Source organism: Rhinopithecus bieti, unplaced genomic scaffold (assembly GCF_001698545.2).
Source record: "Rhinopithecus bieti isolate Rb0 unplaced genomic scaffold, ASM169854v2 scaffold_34876, whole genome shotgun sequence".
Taxonomy (NCBI): domain Eukaryota; kingdom Metazoa; phylum Chordata; class Mammalia; order Primates; family Cercopithecidae; genus Rhinopithecus; species Rhinopithecus bieti.
The window spans coordinates 863,382-875,498 of NW_016814760.1; the positions used below are offsets into that span (position 1 = coordinate 863,382).

At 43.1% G+C, this 12,117-nt stretch overlaps 1 protein-coding gene across 11 annotated transcripts in view; it reads right to left on the bottom strand.

The window, feature by feature from the left end:
• Window positions 1-444: 444 nt before the first annotated feature.
• The window catches only part of VASH2 (vasohibin 2), a 41,524-nt gene continuing 29,851 nt past the window's right edge, over window positions 445-12,117 (bottom strand). For 3 of the 11 annotated variants that reach the window (XR_001881474.1, XR_001881473.1, XR_001881466.1), the window contains one exon: window positions 9,481-10,755. Coding sequence is in view for 2 of the 11 variants with exons in the window: in XM_017851931.1 (XP_017707420.1) it covers window positions 3,541-3,613 (73 nt within the window). In the remaining 9 variants the exon portion in view is untranslated. Of the gene's footprint in view, window positions 3,614-9,227; window positions 9,293-9,313; window positions 9,326-9,480; window positions 10,756-12,117 lie in introns of those variants that run through there. The other 8 variants (XM_017851931.1, XM_017851929.1, XR_001881467.1 and 5 more) reach the window with 7 other exon arrangements.

The window sequence follows — 12,117 nt, forward strand, 5'->3', positions numbered from 1 at the left end:
TGGTAGGTATACTGAGATGTATAAGCTGTCCTGTTGCCTTTACTAAACTATTTCATTGCTCTTTTCAGCCATTTTTACTTAGGGTGGTGCTAAAAGATGAGTGAATTGAGATGTGTCAAAATAGAGTAATAGAGTAGTTTTTAATATAGAGTCTGCAGATTGTGAAAGAAGGGTGAAAGAATGATAAACAGGTTCACTAGAATAAGTATATAATAAGATGACCAAAAAAATCACACCGTCTTACTTTTTTTTCTTTTTTTTTGAGACTGAGTCTTGCACTGTTGCCTGGGCTGGAGTGCATCGGCAGGATCTCAGCTCACTGCAACCTCCGCCTCCGAGGTTCAAGGGATTCTCCTGCTTCAGCCTCCCAAATACTTGGGATTACAAGTGCCTGCCACCATGCCTGGCTAATTTTTTGTATTTTTAGTAGAGACGGGGTTTCACCATGTTGGTCAGGATTCACCCGCCTCGGCCTCGCATAGTGCTGGCATTACAGGCTTGAGCCGCTGAGCCCGGCCGCAACTTACATATTTAGAAGAAAAACAATGGCTAAGTTTCCAGGATGGTTTTATTAAAGTCCCATGCTGTGTTAGAAACATACAAGTGATGAGAAAAACATTAACTCGAAACATGCACTTATCTGGCATTCTCTAAAATACCATTATACAAGTTTTCATTTACTTAGAAAAATACCCACTAAAACAATCACAGTTCTTCTTAAAGATTTTAAAAAAATGTATTGGCCAGAACAAAGTCCAAGAGAATAAACAAAGTTCTGAATTGTATGTCAAAAAAACTGTACAAGGTTGTACATAAAACTATAGCTTACAAAAGCCTCAGGTGTAGTAAGAATTCTGAATTAAGATTTCCAAAGTTCTATTTATCAATATCTATTAATAAAATCCTTATGAAATAATTGACTTAGAAAAAGTGAAATGCTCATGATTTCAGAGTGTGTAGAAAATACTAAATATCACTTTCTGAAATAAAGTGTACTCAAAACAGCACAACATACAGTCTAAAATCAAGATTTCTGTCATTCATTTAAACTTTGCATATATTGCCATGATGGCTTAAACATAAAATTTCTCTTGCACTAAGAACTTTTTGAAACTGATTTCAAATCACTTCAGTTGTATTTTTTATATTTTGAATTCTAGCCAGTCTTAAAATCAACTTTGGGAGGCGGGTGCACAAAACATGTTGGTTTGTTTTTTTTTTTAATTAAATTATTGCACTAGAATTTAGGGGTTTGGTGCATTTCCCCCCCCTTTTTTTTTTAGAAATTAGCATATTTCATAGGCAATAAAAGTAGGATGACAACTAAGAACATTATAAATGTACTTTCATGTTTGTGTGACTAAACCTTGCTTTGGGGCGGGAGCGGGTGTGGGAGAAATTAGCTTACTAATTGAACCATCAAGCCAGTTGGCAGTTCTAAGGCTTCTATATCAGCATATTACAGAGTTTGTATTCCTATTCTTTTCCTCCTTGTTGTGAGAAACAAGCTATGCAACCATTTGACATTCTGTATTTTAGATGTAACAGTACTTAATACTTGGGCAAAAATAAATTCCAACTCTTAGAATGGATGCAGTGTTATAAGAGGTGTACTTATTAGATGTAAGCAAGTTTCAGATTGACAAACAGAAGGTATATGTTTAAGTCAGTATTGTTTTATAATGAAAATGAAATGATTCACTATTTCAAACATCTGAATACATGTGACCAAGAGGCTGCAAATGGGTTTGCTGTGTGAAGATAGACAGAGATAACTCATTTTAAACTCTGATAATACTGTTCTTAAAGAGATTAAACTGAGAATGTTTAACCCTGTGCTACATTTTAATCTAATGGAGATGTATACTTGGTCTTGTTCATCTACAGGACATTAGACTTCTTTTTTTAAGAAAACAGTACTTTTCATTAATAATACTGATTTTTAGGGTAAAGTAAGCTCTTGTGCACATAGCTAAAGGATGAAGTCCTTTTGCTTTCCCTGTCACCCCCAGAAATCTTGTAAAGAATTGGTAAAGAATCTCAATGAGGATATATTTTTTTAACTTCCTTCCTATAAACACCTTCAGTCAAAGAAAGCCAGAAGAGATGCACTGAGACTGAAATAACATCTGTTGACTACCAGACTTCACTGAAATCGGCCATCTGGTCTCCTGAGTTGGCATTGTTGCTAAGATAAAGCAAATGAAATCGAAGCTGTACTCTTGATATTTATACCATACAAGACTATGCTGTTAGAGTTGTCCTCTGTGGTCTGCAGCCAGAGGTTACACTGTAACTACCATATGCAGGCCACACATTCATTCCGTGCTTAGGGACTGAATCACACTATAAGGTTTAACACTGGACCGAAGACTTCTCCATTAAAAAAAAAAAGTGCTGCTTTTCTAATTCGTTATATTTTCCAATAGTCATTCCTAAAATGTCATGAAGTGGTACGTAAAAGCAAAAGTACTGGAAGATAATCACATTATGTCACATTTGGTCTTAATATAAGACATCAGAACACATCTTTAACAACAGTGAGTCCTCCCTTAGTTTGATTCTTTGCGTCCTTCAGAAGAATCAAAGCCTGCTTCAGTTTAAAAATCAGATGAAATATGAATAGAAAGGATTTTTGGTTCTGAAGACCTGATGATCACTCCTGGTTTCTTTGCCTGAGTGTGTTAGTGTCCAGAGGTAATCCAGTACTGCTAAATTTGTATAATAGTACATGACCTCTTGTGCTTTTTGCTAGAGTCTGCAAAGTTTAAATGTTAGTGACAGAACATAGACTAGCTTCTCAATGTGATATTTTTGTTTCATTTTGAAAAAACATCAGTGAATGCTTTAAGAAAGATTAAGAAGGAAGTAACTCCAAGATCCTGAAAATGGTTCTTGTATTGCCAGAAGAATTTCAGTGCTTTTTAGTAAAACACTTGCATATAATACCTTAAATCTCATCACGTGTGTGCACCAGGAAAAAACTTCAAGCTTGTGGAGATCCCCATGGGAAATACTGGGGAAAGAATATAAATAGAATATAAAAAAACAAAACACCATTAAGTTTGCATATCTGATGTCAAAATGCTGAGGTAATATTAACTGCTTAAAAAAAACCCACCCATTTTGCTTTCTGTTATTGCTGAAAAGACAGTAATACTGTTTGAGTTACCTTACTATACCAAAAGTTCAAGAGATTATTTCATGAACATTTACTATTGGTGAGGCATAATGTTCAAAGCAAGTGAAAGAAAGTAAGTAAATGGAAAAATATAAAACTACAGTTATGGTTGTTATCCTTAAGATCTTGAGTGAGGGACATAGTCCAACCCCAGTGGGGTTTATTCATCATTTTCATGGTGCCTCTTAGTGAATTTTTAAAGCTAATGGTTACCACCCACTCAGATTCTATTTCCAGGTGAATCCTTAAAAATAAAATTCACAAGTTCTTAATAAATAGTTGCAGTTCCTCCTGAAGATGCTGGGTAAAGTGCAGAGAGAAGCACCACAGAAACCCTCTTGCTGGCCGGTATGGCTTGGCTAAATTCGGATTTGATAGCCCACTTCATTCAGAGTGCTTAGATCAGCCACCTTCTTTTCAGGCAGTGCAGGCCTAAGGGTAAAAGACAGAAATATGGTGGAGGAGAGGGGATGGGACAAAGAAAGATAACTGAGCATTTTCAAGGGCCTCTATTTGGTTTTCCTAATCCTGATACTTGTCTCATCCTCCCATTCCCCCAACCTGCCAGCCTTAGCTCACAACTCTACTACTTGTTCTTAAGTCCACCTTTAAAGGTTTTAAGGAACATTTTAACAGACTTTCAGTGTAGAGTTCAGGAGAGTTTTCAGAGTGTTGAATGAGCTTTTGCAGCTTTAAGCCTGAATTTGGTCACACTAAAACTTTTGAAACCCAATACCCTTGAACCTTGCAAGGATCTAAAAGTCACATACACTACAATAGAGCCAACAATCGGAGTCGAATTCTCCTTGAAACATTGGCTTCCTAGTGTTTGTGCCCTGGAGAAAGCCAAGGAATCAAAGACGACTCACATTCCCAGGGAGAGGGTTAATGTTCCAGGCTTGAATGTATAAAATCAAGGTGAATCTTAGGATTCATCTGAAAAAGCATGTCAGTTTGGAAACACTCAGTGGTGAAACATCTCTTCCCTAAAAACATGCTAAAGTCACTTCCAACATAAAACTACAACTAAGCAATTATGCAAAGTCATGTGAGAAAGTACTTCAAGCTGGGAAATACAACATTCAGTAGCACATCATCTGTCTTCATTAAAGATGCATCCTAAATGACTTCCAAAATACAACTATGCCTAAACAATCTCACAATGTATCTTACAACTTTTCCATTTCTTGATGAGCCTCTTCTCACCTTGGATAAGAGAGAACTGAGATGAATCAAGATTAGGATGTTCAGTATGGCTAGTGAGTTCTAATTCAAAAGTTTCACATCCATTTTGCAAGAAAAGACATGTTTAGGTTACACATGAACATCGTTTTGTTTTGTTTTTTTGGGACGGAGTTTTGCCCTTGTTGCCCATGCTGGAGTGCAGTGGCACAATCTTGGCTCACTGCAACCTCTGCCTCCCCAGTTCAAGTGATTCTGCTGCCTCAGCCTCCTGAGTAGCTGGGATTACAGGCATGTGCCACCACACCTGGCCAATTTTGTATTTTTGGTAGACACAGGGTTTCACCATGTTGGTCAGGCTGGTCTCGAACTCCTGACCTCAGGTGGTCTTCCCGCCTCGGCCTGCCACAGTGCTGGGATTACTGGCATGAGCCACTGCACCCTGCCAAACCTTGTTCTTAAGTATTTAAAAAATAAAAATAAAAAAAAGACCAAAAAGAAAATGTAATTGTTAGAAGCTTTCTTAGTTGATGCCCTTGAAAGATTGCCTAACAGCTAATGGTTTTTCCCTGGCATAAAAGTGGTCCAACTAGTTCAATGTTGATAGAACTAGCTTCTATCTAAAGCACAGCTCAGTAAATGGCATTAATCTCTGCCAGCAATTCCACTACTCTCTCTCTCTCTCTCTCAAATGGGGAGGAACAGTCATCAATAGTCTGATCATCCCTTCTGAAACCTGACTACTCAAGGTGGTCAAGAAACCGTCCCTGACTAGGCCCTACTCAAATAACTTGAAACCTTACTTATCTGTTGCATGAGCCTTATTTCTTAGCTTGACCATGTCCCCTCCTTTATCGATCAGGAATTATGCTTCTTATTTCTTTGTGTGTCTCCCCATGGTGCCTGGGACATACACATGAAGCTAATTAACACAGCTGACTGCCAGTAGAAATCCCTACACTTCAGTGTGTAGACTCCAGCTCATTGTATCAGAGCTCAAGGCTTCTGGCCTTCAGGGTATGGTGTCCTCCAGCCTCCGCATGCCCTGGAGGTTAGCCATTCCCTTAAAGCCACTGCTACAGGCCTGGAGGAGTGGCCCCCAGAGGACACTATGAGGACCATTCTTGGGTTGACAGGAAAAGGAACACACGTTTGCTTGGGGATTCAAACTTATATTCCTACCCTAGCCCTCAGCCCACTAATGTGGAGAGAACCAGGGTTCTTACACACAAGTCAGGTTTAAAGAGTCCATATGCATCTGGTTCTCTCATAAAGCCTGAAGTGAAGCCTCCATTTTGTCTCCTTGCCTGAGGCAGTGTCATCTTTACAAATAGCTAATTTGAGACTTTCTCAAGTAGACTCCCCATACATTAGCATCAGCCTGACGCAAATGTGGTTAGAAAAGTAAATCACTTCTCCACAGTGTGCCCCACTTGTAGAAAATTCAGCAATCAAAAATTCAGTTTGCCTGCAGGATGTGGCAAAAGGATAAACCTGCAATACCTATGCATTCCTTGCTTTAGAAAAAGATTAAATGTGGGTCATTTCCTAGAGCTAGTAAAATACTATTTCCACACTAGCTTTCCTGGTTTTGTAACTAGGTAAGCATATATTTCTTACCCAAATATAAACTACATTTGTATTAGATAATTTTCATAACTGATTTATCTAACGATCTGTGTGTGGCAGCGTCTACTAGTTGCCCCTCCACATTCACTCTTCCCTTCTTTAGTAAACACCCCTGTCTCCCATCCCTGACTTTTATGCTAGGTGCATAACTGCCTTGAATACAAAGTACATCTTCCAGCCTCCCTGTACCCAGGCATGGCCTCAGACTAAGTTGTAGCCAGTGAGATTTAAATGCAAGTGTGGTGTGGCAGTTAGCAGACACGTCTTCAAAAGACAACTGGTATGTGCCCTTCAACTTTTTCTTTCCTTTGTTCTTCCTGCTGATGGGAACATGGAAGTGATGGCTGGAGTGGGGACCTCAAGATGATTTCTAGGGCTGGGCATAGTGGCTTAGGCCTGTAATTCCAGCACTTTGGGAGGCTGAGGTGGGTGGATCATTTGAGGTCAGGAGTTTGAGACCAGCCTGACCAACATGGTGAAACCCCATCTCTACTAAAAATACAAAAAAATAGCCGGGTATGTGGTGCATTCCTGTAGTCCCAGCTACTCGGGAGGCTGAGGCAGAATCGCTGGAACCTGGGAAGTAGAGGTTGCAGTGAGCCAAAGATGCGCCACTGCACTCTACCCTGAACAACAGAGTGAGATTCTGTCTCAAAAAAAAAAAAAAAAAAAAAAAAAAAAAAAAAAAAAAAAAAAAAGATGGGTTCTAAAGATGGCAGCGCAGCAGGAAGCCCATTTCCACTACCTCTGTTGAGCTGCTTTTACATAAAAGTGAATCATGGCTGGTGCGGTGGGTCATGCTTGTAGTACCAGCACTACAAGCTGGGAGGCTGCTAAGGGAGGATCACTTGAGCCCAGGAGTTTCAGACCAGCCTGGGCAACATGGTGAAACCCCATCTCTACAAAAAAAAAAAAAAAAAAGAAAATGCAAAAAAATTAGCCAGACTTGGGGATATGCACCTGTAGTCCCAGCTACTTGGAAGGCTGAGATGGGAAGATTGCTTGAACCGAGGAGGTGGAAGTTGCGGTGAGCTTAGATCGCACAGCTGCATTCCAGCCTGGCCTGGGCAACAAAGCAAGACCCTATCTCAAAAAAAGGGGAAAAAAAAAGTGAATTATGTTTAAGCTACAGCTTACACCCAACCTTAGCCAAATCTGTTCCACTAATAGTGGGTGCTAAGTCAACCTGAGGAATGTTACTGTGTGGAGTATGGAGAACATGTTCCTAGCAAGTTCTAACTCGGACGGAATGGCCACAGTCCAAATGAAGTCAGGAGTCATACTCACTTCTAAGAGTCAGTCTTCTTCCCTGTAACCCTGCAAACTATGTAGGACCTAAGCCATAGTAGCTCTTTAGATCTCCTCTTGTCTCTGAAAATTAAGCAGTGCATGTGCTTAACAAGAGACTCTCTTGTTCCATGGTCCTTGTAGGACCTACCAGTTAGCTCATCCTAGCTTCTGAAGCTTTCTTACGTATGCTCCCTTCCTGGCCTGGCATCTTCCTCAACACCAAGTCACACCTCTCCTCCTTCTGAAACTCTAAATATGCTGCCCTTCATTTAAGGAAATAAGACACTAGCTTCATAGTATTTTCAAGTTGTTGGACTAGATCTGCACTGACCTGTTTTCTCTCTCTCAGTCTATCCTGGAAAGTCAGTGGCAAGGAGAGCCTACAGGGTAGGCTCAGGGAGAAAACAAAACCTACCCGCTCATCCCTGTCATGGAGGCTCACTGGGATCACTGTAGCTAACTAGCCACAGGCCTGCCACCTCCTCGAGAAGCCACTTTCTGGCCACTTGCCTTAATTCCTCACTTTGGAGCCCCTTAGCCCATAAATTTTTTGTAGTTCGTGTGTTTCTTAAACTTCACCCTTTACCATTACCTGTGTTCTGCTATTGGCACCTTTGAAAATAGATGAAATTTAACTTGGGAACCTTTGGACTCTTTTTTTTAGTCTTTCCCTGGCACTTGCACCAGTTTTCCTATGTCTTCCAGGTACCAGGAAATCACCATTATAAATAGCTTTTATGTATTAGGCACTTAACGATGTGCCAGGCATTGTTCTAAGAGGTTTCCGTGGATTAATTAATCCTCACCATAACCCATGGGGTTGATACTGGTATTGTCCATTTTATAAAAGAGAAAATGGAGGTACTGAAAGGTAGGGAACTTGCTCAAAGCAAAGTCACACAGTTATCAGGCGTTGGAACCAGAGCTGGTCCCCAGAATCTAGAGCCCATACCCTTAACCACAATGCAAACTTCCCCCTTCCTCTGCCAGCTCAAAGCATCTTTCCAAGCATCTGAGAAGGACACCATGGCCACTCCTGCCTCTGCACCTTGGCTTATGCTGTCTCCTGTCTAGAATGGTCTCCCCGACATCTCCTCATCCTTAGAGGGCAATCCCAAATGTCACTTACCTCAGAAGTATTTTCTGACTCCCTACCGTCACAATCCACTACTTGCTCTGTATGCTCTGTCATTTTCTTTGGTACATTTGCTGTGGCTTAAATGTGTCCTCCAAAGTTCATGGGTTTGGAAACTCGATCCTCGGTGCAGTGGGGTTGGGAGGCAGGGCTTAGTGGGAGGTGTGTGGATCCTGGGGCATCACCCTCATGAATAGATTAGTGTTGTTTTCTCAGGAGCGGGTTTCTTTTTTTTTTTTTTTGAGAAGGAATCTCGCTCTGTCACCCAGGCTGGAGTGCAGTGGCCAGATCTCAGCTCACTGCAAACTCCGCCTCCCGGGTTTACACCATTCTCCTGCCTCAGCCTCCCAAGTAGCTGGGACTACAGGCGCCCGCCACCTCGCCCGGCTAGTTTTTTGTATTTTTTTAGTAGAGACAGGGTTTCACTGTGTTAGCCAGGATGGTCTCGATCTCCTGACCTCGTGATCCGCCCGTCTCGGNCCAGGGTTCAAGCGATTCTCCTGCCTCAGCCTCCTGAGTAGCTAGGATTACACTTGTGTGCTACCACGTCCAGCTAATTTTTGTATTTTTGGTAGAGACAGGGTTTCACCATGCTGGCCAGGCTGGTCTTGGACTCCTGACCTCAGGTGATCCACCTGCCTTGGCCTCCCAAAGTGCTGGGATTACAGGCTTGAGCCACCGCGCCCGGCCAGGAGCGGGTTTCTTATAAAAGAATGAGTTTGGCCCCTTTGCTCACTCATGCTTACTTTCTTTCCTCTCTCCTTCTCTTTGCCCTTCTGTCATGGGACAGTGCAACAAGAAGGCTCTCACCAGATGTCAGCCACTTGATCTTGGGTTTCTCAGCATCCAGAACCATGGGCCAATACATACATTTCCTGTTCATTATAAAGGACCCAGTCTCAGGTATTCTGTTACAACAACACAAAATGGACTAAGACAACATCTGTTCAAGAATCCTGCCAATTCATAACCCTTACCCCTGCCTCGGAGATTGTGAACAATTTGAAAGCAGGGACCAAGGAAATTCATCTATGAATCCCACTGTGGAATATGTACCTATCAATCGAATTCTCACTAACATGTAAATGGATGATAGGGAATCATCTGTTACTTTCATCATGGGATATTTTATTTTAGAGACAAAGTCCTAACAGGGATTCAAGTTACCATGACAACATTTTCAGAATTAACAAGCAGGAAGAACATTTATTTTCTGTATTGGAACGGGTTTGCTTTACCCCTGAAAGCCATGTGGAGAACGTGCCTACTCATTAAGCTGAATGCATCAACAGCTTGAGTGCTTCCAAAGGAAAGGGACTAGGTCATCTTCTTCTGTATCCCCACCCCTGCCACATGGCCTTCCACCAAGTACCCAGAACCCAGGAGAAGAAAAGGGCTAATATTGGCAGAAAATGAGCTAAACTGAGATTCCTGGTGAACTGCCCAGAAGATGAAATCCTTTTCTTTTACAGCAACCACGGCTGCAATTTCCTTGGCTGGCATAGGGCAGAAGTAGGTTATCACAGCATGCCACCTGCCTGTGGGGCCCAGCCAGAAATGCTGTTCAGTCCTTGCCAGCTCATCTCAGGACCAGAGCTGGGTGAGCTATTGTGTGTAGAGAGGCCTCTTCCAAGTGCTCCCCCAGCTATAATTAGAATATTGCAAGGGGGTTTATTTTTAAGAAACACGAGCACTAGGATGATGATTCAGCCGGGTCTGCACTTGCCCAGAACTCTCATCAGATCCAGGGTTATTATTTTAGACTAATATATTTCTCCAACCCCACACCCCTGCCATCCTCCTCCAAACAAGGCAAAGAAAGGAAAGAATTTTCTTTTTTCAAGATTCTCAGGCAACATTTTGTCTTAGGGGAAAGAGAGTAGAAAACTTTCCTTTGACTCACTTTGCAGGAGGAACGATATCCACATGCACGGATAGTCCCAGCCTCACCTGTTGTGAAGTGAATGGACTCAGAGTGAGCTAGGGTGAAAGCTTGATGGCCTGGCCCCAAGGCTACGCTTAACCCCAATGACAGGTCTGCATTCCCGGAGCCAGGTGGACGGAGGCTACTCAAAGCAGGAGGCAGGCTGGGGAGAGCAGGGTGGTGGCTCCACAGAGAAGTTATTCTGTGAAAAATCCTACTACTCTCTGCCACTGCTACCTCAACTTTGACAGTTGCACACCAAGTCCTTCACACTCTGAGGCAGCCTCGGTTTGGAGGAAGAGCTCGGCCTGTCCAGATGGTGCCATCTGTGCAGCCACAAGAAGCCTCAGAACCAGAAAGTGATGGAGTGGAGGCATCAACACATCCCAAGGCTGAACATGCATAGCAGTGTATCTGGAAGAGATGAGATTTAAGAAAAGAAATAGGAAGAGGAGAGGAAGTTCACCAGGTTCCCTCAACCACCCAGTCTCTCTTCCGCACCTCTGACCGAGGGCCATGTCTGGGCACATGTGCTGGCAAGCGTTCACCCTCACACAGAAACACAAAGGCCAGACTGGCGGTACAGCCTGCAGGCTCAGGAGTCCAGGAAGGGATGTGTGGGAAAGGTGCCACTCTAACATTAGACTCTTAATCCCGATGTTAAGAGTGTGGAAGAGATTAAACCACGGGGGCTCTCGGCCCAGCATTTACAAGTTTAAGCTAAGACCCCAGGGCCCCCATTCTTGTGGAGTCTGGCTGGAATCAGGTCAGACCAGGCCCCGATTTAGGATACACTGCCTATCTGGGTAGGCTGCAGAGGCAGAGCATGGCCTCAGTTAGACTGACACGGGGATGAAGGAAGGTTCATTCACACCGGTCACCCTCATTCCAGGCCAGTCCACTCCTCCCTCACATTCTTTGCTTCTCTGGATGGAAGGCACCGCTGCTGGCAGCTGCCAGGGCAGAGAGCTGACATTGCTATGTAAACAGAGGCCTCAGCCAAGACGGATTCGGCCCAGAAGAGATTTTTCAGCCAGTGCCCATCCCTTTGAGCTCTCCCCAGGCAGGAGACTCTGGCCATAGGCCAACTGTTGGAGATTCCAGGGCACAGTTTCCAGGCTCTGATGTCACTTCTCCTTTCTGGGACAAGAACCCCTCAGCTCTAGGAAACCTCACCCTGTCTGCCCTTGTCTGACCCTGTGTGACCCTGGGGAGCTCACAGAGGCTCCTGGCTCACTCTGCCTGAGGTGGTCTTTTCTGATGAGGCCCATCATTCCATCAAGCATCCCTGGGGACTTTGGGCCACATGAATTTCCCTGGGGGAACTGACCAGGCAGTCATTGGAGTAGAAACTGCCCCTTCACCATCTTGGAGGTTTAGCTTTTCACTTCATAGCCTTCCTAGTGTTTTTTGTGTGTTTTTTGTTTTGTGTTTTTGTTTTGTTTTTTTTTTTTTATTCCCTCTACTTTCCACCCTAAGGAAATCTCCTTTTCCCACAGGGGATATTTCTCACTTGGGATCTAAGGAGAATTACTTCTTGGGCACCAGTCAATGTGATTAGAGAATGGAATCAAATTTTCTTGATGACCTCCTTAAAACAACCTCTGCCCTCACTCAACCAGATGTCTGGACATACGTAATCCTTCCTGACACAATGGTGCAGGAATCCCATTGTCCAGCTAGAGGCCCTGCAGTGAAAGGAGATGGGCTTTCAGGGCTTACTAACCTCTGGGACCCCCAGGATGTCCAGCAGGGCAGGCAGAGCCTACTGGAGCC